This window comes from Trifolium pratense, linkage group LG5 (assembly GCF_020283565.1).
Source record: "Trifolium pratense cultivar HEN17-A07 linkage group LG5, ARS_RC_1.1, whole genome shotgun sequence".
Lineage (NCBI taxonomy): Eukaryota > Viridiplantae > Streptophyta > Magnoliopsida > Fabales > Fabaceae > Trifolium > Trifolium pratense.
The window spans coordinates 25,209,037-25,231,891 of record NC_060063.1 but is presented as its reverse complement, the minus strand read 5'-3'; the positions used below and the strand labels follow the sequence as shown (position 1 = coordinate 25,231,891).

General features: G+C 35.5%; 1 protein-coding gene across 1 annotated transcript; it reads right to left on the bottom strand.

Annotated features, from left to right (window-relative positions):
* Window positions 1-15,782: 15,782 nt before the first annotated feature.
* On the bottom strand, window positions 15,783-17,704 carry LOC123886321. Its single transcript, XM_045935650.1, has 2 exons — window positions 16,757-17,704; window positions 15,783-16,598 (listed from the first exon to the last, which is right to left on the bottom strand). The coding sequence occupies exons 1-2, from the start codon at window positions 17,702-17,704 to the stop codon at window positions 15,783-15,785; spliced, it is 1,764 nt and encodes a 587-aa protein (XP_045791606.1).
* Between the last annotated feature and the right edge of the window lie 5,151 nt (window positions 17,705-22,855).

Below are 22,855 nucleotides of genomic sequence, written 5' to 3'. Positions count from 1 at the left end.
CTCAGTGAAAAATTCAATTTATAATTGGTCAAAAAATAAATAATAAATAAAAGAATAGAAAAAAAAAACTCATGAAATTGGAAAAACACCAATAATTCCTCTGTGATTTGAACTTTTGCTTCGGGGTTCAAGAAGCAAAAAATCATGAAATATTTCTTATAAAAAAAAATAAATCATGAAATATTAAAATTTGTTTTGCGTGAAAACCAAGAAAGGGGTTGAAGAAGCAAAATTCTTCAATTTTTTCTTCTTCAGACCAATAATTCCTCCCTGATTAGTCTCTCTGATCTCCGTTTCGTCCTCCAATCAGCCGGTTTACCAGCCTCGTTAGAACAACATCCCCCCATAAAGCAAGGATAACACTAATATTGATTGATAATCTAAAATCATACATAACACCATAATCAAGATAAATACATACTAATAGAGTAATTTACTTCTAATCCCAAGAAAAGAGAGATTAACTATTTATTTTCATGATAGCTTTATAAACGATAAGAAGAAAAGAGAGATGAACAAACATCAAAAGTGCTATTTACAGTTTCAAAAACTGTTTAAAACTTTTTGCTTTATCTTTGGTTTCTTGTGGGGGCTATTCTATCTTGGAAGGTTAATCATGGAATTTTATTTATTTATTTACACATTGTATTCAAATTCAGATTTTTCACGAAAGCACTCAAAAGTGACTCAACGATCAAACAAATCCTAAAATGTTTTAGAATTTCAGAAGAGAAACGTTTACTGAAACTTTCAGACGTGCGTTTAGAAAAGTTGCTACTCCTCTTCCAATACCTCGAAGTAAAAGAGCTTACTACCTCAGAAGTTCTAGAGAAAGTTGAGGATATAGGTTCGGAAGTTGGACATCCGGTCTCTCGCGGTCAAGGCATTTTAGTTGTATTTTCTTCAAAATCTACGGCAAACAAAATTTTCATACCTCAACTAAGACGTTTTGGTTTTAGAGATTTGTCGAAGACGGGGCTTGTGTTTGGAGGTGATGTCGAGGTCAACCACAAACCTATCATTATTTTGGTCATCCTAAAAATCATTCGTCAGATCTGCACCATCGGTAGATATATTACAAAACGTGAACTCTTCTACTACAATGTAGCACTCTTCAAGGATCAGGTATTTGATGATCATGAATTAATATATTTTTTGAATGATCAACAATTAATATTACATCTTAAAATTTTAAATTGGACTAAAATATAATATTACGATAAACTTAAATTTGAATCAGACAAGGTCAAATGAAGCTCTATAGGATATTGGATGCTTGCTCCATTGCACGAGGACAAGTTTGCATATTGTTGAATCGACTAGAGGGTTAGTAGTGGGGAACCTGATTTTCAAGGAAGGCAGCTGCATTATAATAGTAGACTATATTAGAGAGAATTGAGAGAGAAAATGCGATAAAACATAAAGAGAATAGTGGATATAAGTCAATGTCGATTCTTATAAATATATTAGTAGACTATAATTTTTATGATAAGTTTTATTCCTCATACTTAGTGAACTCATGATGTGAACCGTAAGCTTCGAAAACCGTTAAAAATTAAAATGAAAAGATATTCATTTTTAATGCATTTTTTTTAAGTCTCCTTTCACATACATAGCGGACTCATAAACTCATCATTTTGTTTTAGCAATATGACAAATTTATTCAAGCACAATGACAATGAAATGTTTTGGTAATATTGTGACTTTGGTATGAAGATTAAATCTTTCATTTTAATAATGTTTTGACTTTAATTTGAAATATATTTAGAGGGTTAAAAATATATTTAATAACCCTATAAAATACGAGTTGGGATCCTCTCCATTTCTTATTCATTCCATTTCTTCCATTACCAAATTTTTTAAATGTTTTGGGGTGTATAAAAGATATTTTGACCCACTTAATATCACATTTTTGCATTTATATTCCGAAAACTATATAATAATGAGTAAATGGTCATTTACCCCCTGCAAAATAAGCAAATTTTCGTTTACCCCATGAAAAAAATAGATTCCCTCATTTTGCCCCCTGGTGTACAGCAGGACATGTGACTGTACAAATCTGCTGACGTGGCGGCTTGTACATGTGGAAAAAATCATTTTTATATTTTTTTTTTATATTCCACGTCAGATAATTTTTTTTTTTAAAATTCCTACAAAATAAAAAAACGAATTTTCTTTTTTTTTTCCCAAAATTTTTTTCCTAAAAAATTTTTAAAAAATTTTCCTACAAAAAAAAATTAAATTCTTTTGTCCTACAAACAAATTTAAAAATATTTCCAACAAGTAAAAATGTCCTCCCAAAATAAAAAATTTAATTTTCTTATTTTACTCCGAAAATAAATATTTACTCCGAAATAAAGTTTATTTCCAAAATAAAAATTTTAAAGATTTATTTTCAAATTTTCTTTAATTAAAAAAAACATAATCTTTATTTTTTAAAAATAAAACTTTATTTTTTTGTTAATCTCTTTGAATTAAAAAAATAGAAAAAGAAATTTTATTCGTGTTTTCCTCTTGTACCAAAACCATTTGCCCTAGAACTAGAAAAATAGAAAGAAGCAGAAGACAATAACGAAGTAGAAGACGACGAAGAATACGATCACGACGGTGGAAGAAAACGATTCCGACGAAGATTCTGTTGTTTTTTTAATTCAAAAAGGTTTGAAAATAAATCTTTAAAATCTTTATTTTGGGAGCAAAATAAGAAAATTAGTTTTTTTATTTTAGGGAAAAAACTTATTTGTAGGAAATTTTTAAAAAATTTTGCAGTAAAAAATTTTTATTTGTATGATTTCTTTTATTTTGGAAAAAAAATAAATAAGAAAATTTGTTTTTTTAATTTTGTAGGAAAAAAATTTAATTTTTTTTTGTAGGATTTTTTTATTTTGGAAAAAAAATAAATAAGAATTTTTTTAAAAAAATTTGTAGGAAAAAAATATTATCTGACGTGGAATTTTTAAAATAAATATAATTTTTTTTTCCATGTGTTCAAGTCACATCAGCAAAATTGCACAGTCATTTGTTCTGGTGTACACACAGGGGGCAAAATGAGGAAATCAATTTTTTGCAGGGGGTAAACAGAAAAAAAATCTGCATAGGGGGATAAACGAAAATTTGCTTATTTTGCAGGGGGTAAATGACCATTTACCCTATAATAATGGAGGAAATGAAAAGAATTGGAAATAGAGAGGATCTTAACTCATAAAATACTACTTAACACTGCACATATATGACAAAGTTGTTTCGAAAGCTCTTTGAATATTTAGTCTAATATAAAAAGCCTCTTTGAAGTATAAAGTAATTATTACTTTAAAAGACTTTACGATTAATTAACATGTCATCTCATTCGTATAAAGGTCAACACAAGTATCTACAATTTTTTCATATAAAATAATAATAAGGACGGAGATTATAGTATAATTAGGATAAAGATAGAGATAATTGAGAGATACAGAGAATGATAGATGTAAAGAATATATTAAAATAATCTACTTTTTTTTTCATAAAAAAATATATATTAAAACATAAATTACATATATAAATCAAACCGATAAAAAAGAAGATTAATAAAACAAATTTTTAATATAATACACTAATCTGTTGCACTTTTATTGATTTCTATATACATCTAAATAACACATTGTCTCTGTTAAAAGTAATTTTTATCTACCTATCTATATTATAGATTCACTTGATGAGAAAAAAAATTAAAAATATTTTAGAACTCACTTTTATAATCAAAGAATAATTCAACACTTCTAAAAAAATTATTATTTTTAATACAATTTATTATAAAACACAACTTTTTTTAAAAATATTCTAATCAAACGCGTGCAACGCACTGGTTGAATAACTAGTAAATTTTCCTAAATCTAGCCTTTCATTGTTCATCCCTCACTCACACTTATTGTAGCTATATCCTTGAAATGAACAGTACTAAATTACATTTACTATACTAATCTATTGTACGAGAAAACTGTATCACGTCCAATTTATTTATTATATTATATATTGATACATTTTTCCTCGTATACTAAAATTTACATATTCTATCTTTATTCATGGTTGAATTATTAATACCATATAAGATCTTTTTAAGATTTTCCTCGTATTTTAATGATGTGACATCTCATTAAACGATGTGCCCTATGTACCGTGTTTATGTGGCTGCCACATCAAATATAATTTCTTTATTATTATTATTAGGCTTAACTACATATTTGGTCTCTTACGTTTATTTTAGGTTTCAATTTGGTCCCTTACGTTTAAAAAGTATCAATTTGGTCCCTTACGTTTATTTTAGGTTTCAAGTTAGTCCTTTCCGTTAGTTTTGTCACTTTCAACGTTTGAACAGTACACGTGTCACTGTGTCCAAGTGCCACGTGTCAGTCCACATATGCAAATTGACTGCCACATGTGACAAAATTGACGGAAAGGACTAACTTGAAACCTAAAATAAACGTAAGGGACCAAATTGATACTTTTTAAACGTAAGGGACCAAATTGAAACCTAAAATAAACGTAAGGGACCAAATGTGTAGTTAACCCTTATTATTATTATTATTATTATTATTATTATTATTATTATTATTATTATTATTATTATTATTATTATTATTGACATCTAATATTTTTTTGAACAACAAAATAGGTATATAGAATGGGCAAAAAAAGTAGAAAAGATATTATACCCACAAAATGAAATTAAGTATAAGGTGTACTTGACCAAAGAAAATAAAAATTATACAATCATCAAAAGCTCAAATGGAAGATTCAATCCCTACCTAATAATACAATTAGTAGTGTTGGGTTTTTGTATGATTGGCTACATTTTGCAAAAACATATTTTAGCCAAGTGTTGAGACAAGTGTGCTGACCCCAAGTGTTGTGACAAATGTTGGGACACTTTGGAACAACACCTGACTCTGTTCCTGCGCGCGCCAGCTAGATGTTTTTATTTTCTATTCAATCTTTTGAAGATCTGTTTGAAGAATTATTTCGTGGTTTCTTATACAACAAGGCGCACGTGATCAATGTGTTTCAGAAGGCAGCTGAACCCTAGTTTTATTTTCCAAAGGAATTATATTTTTGGAAAATATATTTTTGCGGTTTCAAAAATATAATTATTGTTTTCAAAAATATACCACTGCTGCCGCAATTCTAGAAGCCCTAATTTTGTCTTGAAGCCCAAGTCGTTCTACTACTATAAATACGAAGGCAAGCATATGGTTTCAAGCATCTAAAACTGTGTTCTTACAAAGCGTGTGTTATTAGGGTTTTAGAGTGTTAATTGTGAGCCTTTCTTGTGTCTCATTGATGCAAGCTTAGGACCTGAGTGTTATTGAGTTGTAATTGTGAACTTCTCCTAAGCTTTGAAGTACGGAGATTGTTCTATTGTGTTGTGTGGTTTACTCGCAAGCTTTTAAGCAAGAGTGAATCCTAGTTTCTTAGGAGTGTGTCTCCACCTGGTGTGTTTGTGGAATTGAATAGCAGCGCTGTCTGTGTTGCTAAGGTGGGAATTGGGACGGGGTCTCATATCTAGGAGTTCCTAGGTAGAAGTGTCATTGGGTAGTGATTAAGTGAGAAGTTGTAAACGGGTGAGTTTAGCTTCGAAGTAATACTGCTGATAGTGGACTTCATTCCTGGATTGGTATCCCCCAGAGTAGGCTTTAGGCTGAACTGGGTTAACAACTCTCGTGTGTTATTTACTTTACTGTTTGTATTGTTTTATGTTATTTGCTCTGTTTATAGACAAGTGTTGGCGCACTAGTAACAACATCTGTCTACAACAGACAAGTGTTGCTACACCTTGAGCAACACATGTCAACTGTGTGCCAGGAATTTCAATTGGCATCAGAGCAGGCACCCTGTTCTGAATTTTAGGGTGAGCTCCAGGGAAATCGTTTCTGGCAAGGATGGACAAAGAAGGAGGTTTTGTTACCAGACCACCTCTTCTGGTTGGTGCTTCAAACTATGACTATTGGAAGTCCCGCATGATGGCCTTTCTAAAACAAATTGATAGCAAGACATGGAAGGCAGTGCTGAGAGGGTGGACTCCACCTGTGAAGATGGACAAAGATGGTAAACCAACTTTTGAGTTGAAATCTGCTGAAGAATGGTCCAAAGAAGAGGATGAGCTTGCTCTTGCAAACTCAAAAGCATTATATGCACTATATAATGGTGTTGACAAACACATATTCAGACTCATCAAAAAGTGTGTCTCTGCTAAGGAAGCTTGGACAATTCTTGAGACTGTTCATGAAGGTACCTCTAAAGTGAAGTTGTCAAAGCTACAACTCCTAACAACTAAGTTTGAGAATCTAAGAATGAATGATGATGAAACCATTCAGGATTTTCACATGACCATACTTGATTTTGACAATCAATTTGATGCCTTGGGTGAAAAGATACCTGAAGAAAAGCTGGTAAGAAAAATGCTTAGGTCTTTACCTAAGAAGTTTGACATGAAAGTCACAGCTATAGAAGAAGCAAAGGATATCACAGATATGAAGCTAGATGAACTAGTTGGTTCACTACAAACCTATGAGGTAGCTACAAATGAAAAGATGGATAAGAAAAACAAGAGCATTGCCTTTGTCTCGAATGCTGAGGAAGAAGATCAACAGAGTGACACGGAGTCTGAGAATAGCATCTCTGATGCAATGGTTCTTCTAAGAAAACAATTTAATAAGGTGCTAAAAATAATGGACAAACGTCCAAAGACAAGTGCAGCTGACATTGGTCGCAACACTTACAGGAATTTCAGAAAACCTGTAACAGATGAGAAATCAGCTCCAAATAAAGGTGTTCAATGCCATGAATGTGAAGGGTATGGACACATTAGAACTGAATGTGCAACCTTCTTGAAGAAACAGAAAAAGGGGTTAACTGTTTCATGGTCAGATGAGGATTCTGAAGGAGAAACTGATACTGCAAAGTCTATTCATGCACTGACAGGTGTATGCACATCTGACACTGAATCATGTGATGAAGAGCTGACCTTTGATGAACTTGCTGAATCATACAAGGAGCTGTGTCTAAGGAGTGAAGAAGTCTGCAGAATCTCAGAAAAACAAAAGGAGACAATCTCAAAGTTGCAAACTGAAAGAATTGTCAATCTAACAAAAATCTCTGAGATTGGTGTTAAGTGTGAAGAAGGGTTGAAAACAATTGAGGAGCAGAAGGCAATCATCGCCAATCTGGAAACAGATAAGCTTGAGCAACTAGCAGAAATATCTAAGCTGAATGAAGAGGTAACTGAATTGAACTCTCATCTTGAGAATCTAAAGAAGCATGTTGTTATGTTATTTAAAGGAACTGACCTAGATGAAATCCTAGAAAAACTACCTACCCCTAGTAGAGCCAAAACAGGCATTGGGTATGAGTATAAAAGCGTTAATAGAATTAAAGATTACAACAAAGATGGAAATTATATGCCTGAGATAAGTAACCAACCCTCTCCAACAATGTATGGAAAAATGTCACCACACTTGTCCACCGGACATCATACTAAACTCAGACAAGTGTTACCACATATGGCTCCACATCGTCAAAGAAGGCAGAATCCTAGATTTATACCAAGGCATAAAAGCAAATATCGTTCATGGAGATGTCATCACTGTGGAAGAAAGGGGCACATAAGACCTTACTGCTATAAGTTATATGGGTATCCAAATGAAACTATTCAAGAGAAACTTGATCCATCCATAACTAATGCAAAGAAGGAGTGGAAACAAAAGGTTGATGTAACCAACACCAAGGGTTGTGCAGCTGAAAGTTGTGAGAAAAGCTTGATTGCTCACACTTCTCTTAGAGCCTCATCAAAAGAAGATTGGTACTTTGATAGTGGTTGTTCTAAACATATGACCGGTGTTGAAAAATATTTGATGGATATAAAATCCTATGCAACAAGTTTTGTAACATTCGGAGATGGAGCTAAAGGAGAAATTAAAGGTATAGGAAGGCTGATTGACAATGGTCTACCTAAACTTGAAAATGTTCTTATTGTAAAAGGGCTAACTGCTAATCTAATTAGTATACGCCAACTATGTGATCAAGGCATGCAAGTCAACTTTACAAAAAATGAATGTCTTGTTACCAATGATGAAGGTGACATCCTGATGAAGGGTGTTAGATCGAAGGATAATTGTTACTTGTGGGTTCCTCTAGAAGAAGCTAATGTATCTACATGTCTCTTAACAAAAGAAGATGAGGTTAAGTTGTGGCACCAAAAACTAGGACATCTTAACCTGAAGAGTATGAAAAGAGCTATATCTGAGGAAGCTATCAGAGGCTTACCAAACTTACAAATACAGGAAGACAACATCTGTGGCGAATGTCAGATTGGCAAGCAAACCAAAGTGTCGCACCAAGAGTTGCAACACTTGTCCACTTCTAGAGTTCTTGAGCTACTACACATGAACTTGATGGGTCCAATGCAAGTTGAAAGCCTTAGAGGTAAGAAATATGCTTTTGTTGTTGTTGATGATTTCTCTAGATACACTTGGGTTAACTTCATTAGGCAAAAATCTGAAACCTTTGATGAATTCAAAGATCTTTGCTTACAACTTCAAAAAGAAAACGACTGTGGTATTTTAAGAATTAGAAGTGACCATGGAAAGGAGTTTGAAAACTCTAAATTTGCTGAGTTTTGTGCTGCTGAAGGAATAGCTCATGAATTCTCTTCACCTATTACACCTCAACAAAATGGTGTGGTTGAAAGAAAGAACAGAACTTTACAAGAATCTGTTAGGGTTATGTTACATGCCAAAAACCTTCCTTATAAATTTTGGGCTGAAGCTATGAATACGTCATGTTACATCCATAATAGAGTAACATTAAGAACAGGTACTACAACAACACTGTGTGAACTATGGAAGAACAGAAAGCCTACTGTAAAATATTTCCATGTGTTCAGATCAAAATGTTACATCTTGGCCGATAGAGAACCTAGGAGGAAATTGGATCCCAAAAGTGATGAGGGAATATTTCTAGGTTATTCAACCAACAACAGAGCCTATAGAGTTTTCAATTCTAGAACGAAAACCATGATGGAATCAATCAATGTCGTAATTGATGATACTGATTTGACAAGTATAGATTCAGCTGAAGAGACAGATGTAGTCACACCTGTCCCAACACCAGATGATGATCAAGCTGAATATGATTCTATTCAAGACTTTGAGCCTAATACAGAGAATTTGAGACCAAACAAAGGTCCATCAATCAGAGTTCAGAAGAACCACTCAAAGGAAATCTCTATTAGAAATCCTGACCAAGGAGTTACCATAAGAATATCTACATATGTAATTCTCAAGAATTTGAAAGAAGAAGCTCAATCTGGAAAGTTAAGGGGCAAGCTAAGTATTTGCCTATTTAAAGAATTGTAGCAGTTACTGCATGTAACGCGTGCAACCGCCTCTTTTCCCTCTCTCCATTGTATGGTGCACGCTAATCAAGGGAAATGTGATATGAACTCTTCCTCTAAAGTTAATGTTAATGTTGGTACTTCTGGTAAAGTCATGATTGACTATGTGATTGATTGGTTCAAGAAAATCGTTCTTGAGACTAATGTTGTGCAAGATGTTGACACATCTTTGGCCCGAGAGAATAAACAAGGTGAAACTGTTCCTGAAATCCCCGAACATGTGATTGTTCCTGAAAATGAAAATGGTCAGGTGATGACTGATAATAAAGAAGAAGTGTCTGACGAACACACTGATGTTAATTCCCCATCTAATGAGAAAAGTTGTTTGAACTTGAAGAAGTTCATATTAGTTGAATGGTCCCTAGAAGTGGAGGATGGACTATTCATGGCAGGGCGTGTAATAGACCTGTCCATTATTATTCAGGCGTGTAGCTTTGGTGATGATTTGTTGTATGGTTTGATTTATTTTCAAACCTATATTAACCTGTTGGACCTAGAATGTGGAGTGTGTGCAAAGGTCATTATGTTATGCCTGAAGTTTGGTGATGAGTTTTCTAGTTCGAATTCCGCTGCATATATATCTGATGGAAAGCTCATGGTGGTTTTGGGTGCTGAGTATGCAAAACTATGTTGTTCTTTGAAGCTGTATCCCTTGGTGAGGTGATACTCGATGAGAGATCCAACTAACTTGTTAGAGATGCCAAAGATACTTGAGGGTGATCTCAAGTCCACTCATAAAGGCACTCATATATGAAGTTTGTTGAAGAGAGATCTGAATGAACTTATGAGCAATTTATTTTTGCTTCTAATCCTAAAAGTCAACCTCCAGTGGCTTTGATAAAGGATCTCTTTGTGTATTCCTTGAGAAGGAGACTGATGTCCTCCCAAATGTTGGAACATCTGACCAGCAGATTATGCAGTTATTAAGGGGGAGTCCTTAATCTGAAGCTGGAAGACCTTGAAGACATGTCAGACTTAATGTCTTGACATCTTTATATTGAGAATTTATTTTTCTCAATGTGAATGGTGGTATTTCTCTGAAACGGGATGAAGGTTGTTTACTCTAACTTGATATCATCAAGTCTATGAGAGCATGGAACTCTTGTTCTGCTGTAGTAAAAAGCACTTCAAGGGATTATGAACATTGGAGCTGTTTCAACTTATGTTCAATGGTTAATTGTTATTTGTACTTTGGAGCGTCATCCAAATCACCTAGGATGAGCATTTTAGTTGGGAGCAAATGATTATTGTTCTTTGTTATTGAAAGCTGATCAACTACTGATGGTTGATTCTCTTGTGTCCCCCTGCTATTGTTAACTATGAGTTACTAAAACCACAAGTGAGTTACTGCTGATTCACTCGTGGAACTCATCCCTAAGACGGATGTTGTGTCAGATGTTGATGCATCTATGACACTGGAGACAAATGTTGTACCATGTGTAGGTACATCTGCTCAGCCAATGGTTGATACTCTCACTAGGAAGCAGATGAAAATTCTTATGTTCTGAATGTGTTTCTGATATTGTGTGCTCAGATATGTGATATTCAGAGGTGATTACTACTAGTATATGTGACTGTTTCAGACCTGTTTCTGAAACTTCTGGTTTGAAGTTCTTATGTGATTGTTGAAGATGGATTTGGTATATGCCTCTTGAAGTTGAAACTGGTTAATCTTCATCTGTGCGTGTGTAACTCTGAGCTAGAGGTCCTGGACATTATGTCACCTGACAGGAAGAAAGATGACATGTAAGTGTTCCTTCTTAGATAATGTCTCTTTCATGATGTGCAAACAAGGGGGAAATGTCTGATGTGGTGGATATGATATGGTTCCTCCACTACTGATTTATATATGATGAGGTATGTATTCCATTGTAGTTCTGTGCACAAAGTAGTTGATGTGCTGAAGATAATATAGGTTTATGCCTTATGACTTATAATCTTCATGCTATATTGCTGGAGTTTGGTTCCGGTATTGTGGATAACAGCTTGCATGTTCTCTTTTCACTACTTTTGTTCTCCACATCTTTTGTGGGCAAGGCCCTGGATTTCCAGCACCTGTGTGTGCTCTATTGTCTGTAATAACTGCACACTGATATTCTCTATGCTCTGGTACACTACTATTTCCTATGCATGATGTTTGTCTAAATTGTGGCTAAAAAGGGGGAGTAGTGTGTGTGTGACAAGTGTGAAGACAGATGTTCTCACATCTGGTGACCTGTGTTTGCATGAATTGTTCGTATGCTCGTATTGAGGGGGAGTGTGAGTAATATGCATGTACTGAGGGGGAGTAGTGAATATTCTTTCTCTATCTGATGTTTGTATGCATGAATTCAGGGGGAGTGTGAGTGATATTATCTCTTGATCGCCTGAATGTATTTGATGACGAATGTTGTGCCAAGTGTTATGGCACCTGACTATTGAGTCCACTATCTCTTATGACTGAGAATTTATTTTTCTCAGATGTTATATGGGAATTTATTTTTCCCTGTTGTTCTTATGATGAATGGATGCACGTTAAACTATTAGGAGTTTATTTCTCCTATTTCTTAGCATCTACTATGGGAGTTTATTTCTCCCTTGTGTTGTTCCATAAGGCTAGTTGTGTTCTTATTCCGCTGTTGCATTGCCTCTGATGCTACTTAAATCTCTTTGAAGTAGTGTTATTATGTGTTACTTTCTTTCCTAGTTGTGTGATCATGTTGACTCGAAGGAAAAGTAATACTGTATCTCTATATACACTGGTCTAATATTGTTTTAGCCAAAATTTGCCAAAGGGGGAGATTGTTGGGTTTTTGTATGATTGGCTACATTTTGCAAAAACATATTTTAGCCAAGTGTTGAGACAAGTGTGCTGACCCCAAGTGTTGTGACAAATGTTGGGACACTTTGGTACAACACCTGACTCTGTTCCTGCGCGCGCCAGCTAGATGTTTTTATTTTCTATTCAATCTTTTGAAGATCTGTTTGAAGAATTATTTCGTGGTTTCTTATACAACAAGGCGCACGTGATCAATGTGTTTCAGAAGGCAGCTGAACCCTAGTTTTATTTTCCAAAGGAATTATATTTTTGGAAAATATATTTTTGCGGTTTCAAAAATATAATTATTGTTTTCAAAAATATACCACTGCTGCCGCAATTCTAGAAGCCCTAATTTTGTCTTGAAGCCCAAGTCGTTCTACTACTATAAATACGAAGGCAAGCATATGGTTTCAAGCATCTAAAACCGTGTTCTTACAAAGCGTGTGTTATTAGGGTTTTAGAGTGTTAATTGTGAGCCTTTCTTGTGTCTCATTGATGCAAGCTTAGGACCTGAGTGTTATTGAGTTGTAATTGTGAACTTCTCCTAAGCTTTGAAGTACGGAGATTGTTCTATTGTGTTGTGTGGTTTACTCGCAAGCTTTTAAGCAAGAGTGAATCCTAGTTTCTTAGGAGTGTGTCTCCACCTGGTGTGTTTGTGGAATTGAATAGCAGCGCTGTCTGTGTTGCTAAGGTGGGAATTGGGACGGGGTCTCATATCTAGGAGTTCCTAGGTAGAAGTGTCATTGGGTAGTGATTAAGTGAGAAGTTGTAAACGGGTGAGTTTAGCTTCGAAGTAATACTGCTGATAGTGGACTTCATTCCTGGATTGGTATCCCCCAGAGTAGGCTTTAGGCTGAACTGGGTTAACAACTCTCGTGTGTTATTTACTTTACTGTTTGTATTGTTTTATGTTATTTGCTCTGTTTATAGACAAGTGTTGGCGCACTAGTAACAACATCTGTCTACAACAGACAAGTGTTGCTACACCTTGAGCAACACCTGTCAACTGTGTGCCAGGAATTTCAAGTAGGTTAGAATATTTCTTTGAATCGACATTCGACAGTAGATTAGAATCGTAGGTAAATTCTAATATGGATCACTTCATCAAGTGGTCCATGGTGGACCAGTCATGAATAACATTATAACAAATACGAATTTTACAAAATTCATCGTTGGATTGAAAGTTTATATCATACATCCATAGAAAAATTTACAAAAATTGAAAATCATTTGATATGTTATCGAGACACATCAAGATTAACGGTTTATTAAATAACGTAAATCTTGATGAGTCTCAATAATATATTAAATGATTTTTAAAAAATTTTAAAAAATTTATGGATGATCTATACGATATAAACTTTCAATCCAATAGTGAATTTCGTAAAATTCATATTCGGTAGATCACTTGTCCACGGTGGACCACCTTCCACTTGTGAAGGTGGTCTACCGTAGCATTAGCTTAGAATTGTATTAATACAAAATATTGCCCCGTGATAATATTTTTATACTGTAAAAAATCTCTTCAATGGCTGATACTTTCTTTAGACGAGAATATGAAATCGTTCCTTGCTTTCAAAATTGACCATACCACTGTGTGTGTCATACCGCCTTAAAAGCCTCTTTAGGCATTTTCCTTGACCAAAGCAAAAGCATAATGTTTCCAGCAAAACAAAGGGATCTCTATGTATCACCAAAGTGAGGCCAAACCACTTGAACACTAGGAGTCGTAATGAAGAAGCAAACAAACAAGTTCTAAAGCGATAGCCCTCGCTCTCTGAGATTGCGAGCGAAGCACCACATACATGGTGGTTCGGGACTCAAACAAAAAATTCTTCCCTCGTAGGAAGTCGACCGCGAAGAAGTTGTCGAGAGAACTCAATGACTTTTGAAGAAAAAAATCTTTTACACAATTTACCCAACACCAGTAACTTATCCGGACCACAAGATAGGAGGAGAAATAGAGTCAGATAGATATTGATAAATTGAGTTCACCGTAAACATACCTCTAATTGCATGGTGGCAGCTTCATTCACCCCCCAAAATTGTTATTTGACTAGAGCCTATAAGAGAATCCAACATTCCCCGAAATCTTCCTCCCACACAAATAGATTCTGGCTCCACTTAATTAAGATCTCACACCCAGACAACATCCTCCCACCTTCCTAATTCTTGGATACAACACTCCTATTGGATAGATATAAGACAAAATCCCAAAAATACCACCTTAAGAGGTGAATTCCCTATCCGAATATCGTCCCAAAAGCTAATGCTCCGTCTTCCATTTCCAAGTTTTTTGAGTCCAATCCATTCCGGCAACCGCTCCAATTTTGCAACAAGTCATTCCACCAAAGCGAAACTTGAGTTGTAGAGGGGAAACTAGTCACCCACTCTTCCAATGAGATTCTCCTTCCAAAAGCACCCTCCGACGCCATTTAGCAAAGGAAAAAAAATTCATTACGTACTCTTAGATCTTAAACACTTAGGCCACTCTTACTATTCTGCTTACAAACATCAACCCACTTCACCTAACTTATTTAAACTTCCCGGTTGCACCAACCCTCCTTTACATTCTAACCAATGACACACCCATCATAAGATTATTTCAACTCAATACTTCAACCGAGAGACTTTCCATTAGCATTGCTAAATTTATCCATCAACAATCCTCTTAAAAAATTTCATGACTCCTGTTAGGTTAATGTTTCCTTGAATTAGTAGGACAAGGGAATCCTCCTGAGAATTAAAGATAAGAAGTGGAATAAACTTTTCTGATGATTTTATTCAATGCAAAGGATAACATATATAGCCATAGAGTAGGGTCTGACAGCTAACAACTTCCCTTACTTTCAGGAATGCAAATACTACCACTACAAAATAATAATATTAAAAGATATTTATTCTAACAAACTGTAGAGACTTCTATTCCATTTCTCCTTGATGCAGGCACTTGGTGGAGTAAGATGCTTACACGTAGACATCCAATTTCTTAGGCCTAGTAATAGTTCTCTTGGGCCTTTCCATGATACTAGTATTTGGGCTTCTGCTAACATCCCCTGTTGCTGGGAAAGACACCTTGTCCTCAAGGTGATAGTCAGCACAGAGTGAGTCCCAATTTTCCCAACTTGTGTCTTCAGTAGGTAAACCGAACCACTGAACTAAAGCGAGCTTGGTAGGTGGATCAGTGGAAGAATCTGTCTTGGTGTCAAGTATGGTCAGTGGTGTCACAATAGGGTGGTGATCAACTGAGACTGGTGGAATAGTTGTGACAGAGGGTATAGGACCATGATGTAACTTGAGCAGAGAACAGTGAAAAACAGGGTGGATTTTGCAGGTGAGAGGTAAATCCAGGCGGTAAGCAACTTTGCCAATGCGTTCAATGACTTTGAATGGGCCATAATAGCATTTTGAAAGCTTGGTATAAGTAGTAGAAGTGGCTGTTTTCTGGTGATAAGGACGGAGGCGAACATAGACGAAGGAACCAACATCAAATTCAATGTCGCGGCGATGCTGGTCAGCAAATTGTTTCATGATAGCTTGATATTTGAGCAGTTTCTATCTTAAAGTAATGATAAGTTGTTGGCGGTTGGCTAGCATGGAATCCACAGCTTCGATGGAGGATTGGCCTTGGATATATTGTGGGATGGTTGGTGGTGTTTTGCCAAATGTAATCTGGTAAGGGGAGTGTCCAGTTGATGAGTGAACTGATGTGTTATAGGACCATTCAGCAAGGGAGAGGAATTTGGACCATTGGGAGGGTTTGTGATGAACAAAGGAACGCAGATATTGTTCCAAAACACGATTGTATACTTCCGTTTGTCCATCGGTTTCGGGATGGTAAGCAGTGCTCATACGAAGTTGGGTGCCACAGAGTGTGAATAATTCACGCCAAAACTTGCTGATGAATAAAGGATCTCGATCGGATACTAAACTGCGTGGCATTCCATGAAGTTTGTAGACAGTATCAAAGAATAGTAATGCCACTTTGTGTGCAGTGTAATGTGGGACAAGAGCAGCCAAGTGAACACTTTTAGAGAATCGGTCGACTACAACCAGAATAGCACTGTAACCATTGGATGGTGGTAAGCCGGTGATGAAATCCAGAGACAAATCTTCCCAAATGGCATGTGGGATGGGTAGAGGTTGGAGGAGGCCAGATGGTTTCTTTGTTTCATATTTAACTTGTTGACAAATGGAACAGCCAGTGACAAACTGTTTAACATGGTTACGCATACCTTCCCACCAAAAATTTGCTTGTAAGCGAGCAAGAGTTTTGGCAATTCCCATGTGACCAGCAGAGGGAGAACTATGAAATTCTTCGAGTAATGATTTGCAAAATGGGAGTGAAGGATCAAGCCAGATACGATTATCCTACAAGATAAGTTCCTGGTGGATTTTGTGTTTGGGAAATTGAGATGGGTTTTGTGATATTTGGTTAAATAGTGAGGTGAATTGGTTGCTAGAAGCCAATGCTAGTTTGAGTTGCTCTAAAAAAATAAAATTAGGCATAGAGAGAGAGAGATGCGTACCTGAGGGTGTCTCTGGAAGGCGGGAAAGTGCATCGGCCACAACATTGGTTTTGCCCGTTTTGTAGTGAATGGTGTAGTCATAACCCATGAGTTTGACAGATAAATTTGTTGTTCAGGGGTTTGAACTATTTGGGTGAGTAATTCTTTGAGACTTTGATGATCGGTGTAAATGATTAATTTGTGACCCAAAAGGTATTGTCTCCACTTCTTGACTGCTGTAGTGATAGCATGTAATTCTCTAACATAGGTTGAGGCCTTTTGGAGTCGCGGGCAAAACGGTTTACTGAAGAATGCAATTGGGTGGGAGTCTTGCATTAGTACAGCTCCCATGGCTATACCAGAGGCGTCTATTTCAAGGATAAATGGTTTGGTAAAGTTGGGAAGGGCTAAGGTTGGTGCAGAGGTCATGGCTAGTTTGAGGGCATTGAAGGCAATGGTGGCTTCCGGATTCCGATGGAATGAGTCTTTACGTAGCAGAGAGGTGAGGGGAGATGCAATAGAGGCATACCCTTGGATGAATTTTCTGTAAAATCCGGTGAGGCCAAGAAAACCACGAAGGGCAGTAACATTGGTAGGGGTGGGCCAATCTAACATTGCTTGAATTTTGGAAGGGTCAGGGCAATCACCAGCAGCAGAGACAACGTGCCCTAAGTATTCAAGACGGCGCTGAGCTAGTAAACATTTAGAATGTTTCAAAAAGTATTCCTCTTGGATTAAAGCTTTAAAAACCAATTCAAGATGTTGTAAATGGTCTTCGAGTGACACGCTGTAAACTAGGATGTCATCAAAGAAAACAGCAACAAACTTACGCAAAAATGGTTGGAGCAACTTGTTCATGGCTGTTTGGAAGGTAGAAGGTGCATTGCAAAGACCAAAAGGCATAACACGAAATTCGTAGTGGCCTTGATGGGTACGGAAGGCAGTCTTAGGAATATCATCTGGATGCATACGGATTTGGTGAAAACCCTGGCGAAGATCAAGTTTAGAAAACTAGGTTGCTGAACCTAATTCGTCAAGAAGCTCATCTATGGTTGGCATGGGAGATCTGTCACGAATAATGATGGAGTTGAGAGCCCTGTAATCGACGCAAAAGCGCCATCCACCATCTTTCTTTTTAACTAGTAACACAGGGGAGGAGAAAGGACTTTGACTATGTTGTATGAGTTGTGTGGAAAGCATGGTTTGTATTTGGTGTTCAATTTCATTTTTCTGGAAGTATGGGTAACGGTAAGGGCGAGTGTTAACTGGTTTAGAGTTGGGTTGTAGTGTGATATGATGGTCAATGGAGCGTGGTGGGGGAAGGTTAGTTGGGGAATTGAAGACGGAGGCGAATCGAATGAGAAGGGATTGGATTGGGTATCGGGTGTGGTTGAGGTGGGTCGGGTTTAGGTGGTTCAGGTGTTGGGTTTAAAATTTGGATGTGAAATAGTTTAGCAGTGGAATATGTTTGTAGTAATCTTTTGACTTGGTGGGCTGAAGCTGGTTTGGGCTGGGCCTGGGAATCAGCAGTAAGTGTTATGGGTTGGCCATGGTGAGTGAAAGAGAGGCTAAGTGAGGTGTAATCCATGAGAACTGGGCCAATGGTTTTGAGCCATGGTGCACCCAATACAATATCAGCACCGCATAATGGGAGGACATAAAAATCCACAACAAATGACTTGGATTGAAGTAATAAGGGGACATTAGAACAAAAACGAGTACAATCAAGATTGTTACCATTACCAACCATGACCTTGAGGGTGGAAATGAGGACTGAAGGGAGCTCGAGGAATTTGGCGATGCGGTCTTGGACAAAGTTGTGAGTACTACCACCGTCAATTAGAACAGTGACTGGATGGTTGGATATGCGACCCATCAGACGGATTGTAGAGGCGACGGTGCAGTCGGAAAGGGCGTGTAGGCTAATCTGAGCATCAACAGCATCATCACTAAGAGGAGTATTGTTTGGTGGATCTGGGTCAATGAAATTGATGAGATCTGGTGGTGAATCAGTGGGATCTTCAGTGATGAGAAGGAAAAAATGACCCTTACATTTGTGTTGGGGGGTGAAAGTTTCATCACAATTATAACAGAGACCTTTCTCTCGGCGGGTAGCCATTTCTTCCGGTGAAAGCTTGCGGAAATTGGGACGGTTGGGTTTTGGGGGTGCGGGTAACAATGGTAAGGTGTTTGTTGTGGGTAAAGGGAGAGCAGATGGTGGTGGGCCGAAAGGGTTGGTAAAGGAAGATGAAGGAGTGTTTTGGGAATTTGTTTTGTTTTTGAATAAGCGGCGGCGATCCTCGATTTTATCTTCTTGTAACTTGGCAAGTGCGGTGGCTTGGGTTAATGACATGGGTCGGAGAGCTTGAACTTCTCGACGTATTTCCGGGGAGAGTCCGGAGATGAAACAACTAAGCAGGAACGGTGGTTGGAGCCCAACAATACGGTTGGCAAGACGTTCAAACTCAGCAAGGTATTGGTTAACAGTGGTGCGTTGACCAAGTTTGAACAAGGCACTAGATGGTTCGTCATAATACGACGGAGCAAAACGGGTTTCAAGAGCTTGTAAGAAGCCAAACCAAGTGGTGATTTGACCGTTACGGTGCATCCATTGGTACCAACTAAGAGCAGGTCCTTCCATGTAAAAAGAAGCGACGATGAGTCGTTCTTCCTCAGGGGTTTGGTGGTAGTCAAAGAATTGTGAGATTTTGAAGATCCAACCCATGGCGTCGGAACCATCGAATTTGGGAACATCAAGTTTCATGCGAGGTAGATGATTTGGTGGAAAGGGTTGGTGATTCAGTGGTGGTGGTGTGATTAATGGTGGAGGCGTGGGTGGTGGTGGTTGAGCGGTGAGATTGGCAAGATGTTCAAGGATGGTATCGACCTTGATAGTGAGATCATCAAGCCTTTCAGCGTTGGTGGGTCTGGCAGCCATGAAAGGTGAGTTTGGGAATTGAGAATGAAAGCACCAATTTGTTAGGTTAATGTTTCCTTGAATTAGTAGGACAAGGGAATCCTCCTGAGAATTAAAGATAAGAAGTGGAATAAACTTTTCTGATGATTTTATTCAATGCAAAGGATAACATATATAGCCATAGAGTAGGGTCTGACAGCTAACAACTTCCCTTACTTTCAGGAATGCAAATACTACCACTACAAAATAATAATATTAAAAGATATTTATTCTAACAAACTGTAGAGACTTCTATTCCATTACTCCTTGATGCAGGCACTTGGTGGAGTAAGATGCTTACACGTGGACATCCAATTTCTTAGGCCTAGTAATAGTTCTCTTGGGCCTTTCCATGATACTAGTATTTGGGCTTCTGCTAATAACTCCACCTACTAATATCCTAAACTTTCATAGTTACTCCACTGTTTTTCTTCAAAGCTAGTGATCATTATCACAAAAAAAGTATTTTAGATTTGCTTTTCAAAAACTAATTTTTGTACAACATGTAAGATTCCCCGTTAGCTTATCTATTTAATTTATGCAGCTAGAATTTCCAACGTAACTTTTGATAAAATTACATTGGTACACAAGATTAATTTTAAGAGTTTGAGTCAAATTTCAAAATTACGTAGACAGTTAAACTAAAAATGGTTGTCTAATAGTGATTGACGTTAAACTTGATAAGAAGAATTACGGTTTGATTCATCACAACTACGATCGGAAGGACAGCTGATGGTGTCACTTAATATTAGATACTGGTAGTGAAAAAAAAATGCTACTTTTGTATTGCCTTAATTAGTACGAGCGAGTTAATCAAACACAATTTTTGCAAATATGCTTTTGACCCTTCAAGAAATTTGTCTACTTTACTTTTTAAACATTCAAAACTTGTGTGTCATATCATTTCTATTCAAGTATGCATATCATATGATACTTGTCACCTAGCACAAGCCTAAGGAAAATGCGCACTATTAATTATGATGTTAACAAAACTCATGAAGTGTCAAAATCAAACAGTTTTAAAATTGTAGTTAAGGTTTAACCTGCTGTTCTTTATTGACTAAAAAATAAATAAAAACTCGTTATTCTTAAGTGCTAGCATCTCTTCTTAACAAAAAACATTTCATATTATTATAACATAATAAAAAAAATTCCTTTTCTTTTTGGGTGAATAAAAAAATTCCTTTTTATTATGAGCATAATAAAAAATAGTATTACCAAAAATTAATTAATTCAAGTAGTAAGGATATTGGACTTTTTAGGTAAATGGTCAATAGTTTGATCTCTAACTCTTAAATACGCAAAAATTCTTTGATAGAGATTATTCACCACTAAACGAGGGAGAAAACTTTGTATCAGTAATAATATAGTAATAGAACAAAATAACAAACAATATTATTATATAAGATATAGTTAAAATTGTAAAACATAAAATTATTAAAAATATATCTGTAACCATAAATAAAATATATAATATCTAGATTAGACTTTTTGACTTTATAACTAACAAAATAAAAAGCTTTTGCAAAATGATTTGACCATTTTACCGCTACTAAATTTGTCTCAATTCATTGAACATAAAAAACGATATATTGTAATATATGGTTAAACATGTTTTTTGTCCTTATAAAATGATGACCTTATAAGTTTAATTTTTATTATATTTTTAGTCCTTGTAAAATTATTATGCACTCAGTTTTGGTCCATACTATTAAGACAACATGTGTTTTTAATAATTTTTATGCATGTGTTTACAACATCATAAAAATTCCTCCACAAAAATCGAGCTAAAAAATTGATTTCTAGATTATGAATTTTGTTACTTTTATCTTGAACTTTTGTTGTTTAAAAAAATTATATTTAATTTATCTCATGTTAAAAAATTTTAATAAATCAATTTTATATGATATCTTAAACATGGCTCAAAAAATCATTCAAAATTTTAAAGGTTTAATTAATAAATCAATTTTATATGATATTTTAAACATGGCTCAAAAAATCATTCAAAATTTTAAAGGTTTACTAATAATTAAACAAATTTAGTTTAGTTTTTTTTTTTGTCAAGAAACAAATTTAGTTTTAATAGGAACTAAAAGTAAACTATGTGTCCGCCAAAAAAAAGTAAACTCTGTGAAGATCCGTTTTTTATAGGGAACAAAACATATTTAATGGGTTAAATAATTTTTTGTTTCTTATAAATATCTTAAATTTCATTTTTTGTCCTTATATTTTTTTTAACAAGTTTTGATCCTTCTAATATTTTTTGTCATATCTTTTGCTCCTTGCTTTTGAGTCAAATAATAAGTATCATTCAAAAATGTTGTTAAGTACACGGTGTGCTTAATAAAAATAATGTACATGAAAAGTAAAAATAAAGAGAACAAAAATTCTCAAACCAAGTCAATTTGTAACACCTAAACAAATTAAAGGGTTAGACCACCACAAATTGAAATCATAATCAAAGTCACGTTTACGGATTTTCAGCCACCACCAATAAACAATTTAATACATTATATAAATCTCTTTTGTAAAAGTTTTTTTAACAAGGGATGAATATAAATTTGAATTTTTAAGTCTTTTATGCTTAAAATTCATATTTAATTTATCTTTTGTTAAAAGATTCTAAATATTTGTGGATCGAAGATATTCTTATAATATTATAAACACGAATACAAAATTTATTAAAAAAATGTTAGAGTATACATATGATCGGGAGGGGGCTGAAAACACTTGATGCTAGAACTGACCCCCGAACTAGATTAGATGATCCAGTAGGGACCAAATGTTGTGACAAAAAATATTTAGGGACAAAAACTTTTTGAATGTTTTTATTGGAATTAAAAACAAAATTTGAAATAATATATATAAGATAAAAAAAGGAAGGCATAAAAGGAATAAAAATTCTATAAAGAGAATAATCATGTAATTTTTGTTTTTTCAACAAATATGGTAATAAGATGCCGATAGAAAGGCATTAAGGAATAGTTTTTTTTCAAAACAAACTATATTATTAGTATAAGAGAAGAGTGAAGTACACAAAGAGGGAAGACTATACCAAAATCCTCAAAACAAGCTAACAAAATTTATAAGAGGGAAGATCTAATCTATTTCTAGCTAAGTCCTCTCTAATGACTATGGAAGCAAAATCCCACCAAGTGAAATAA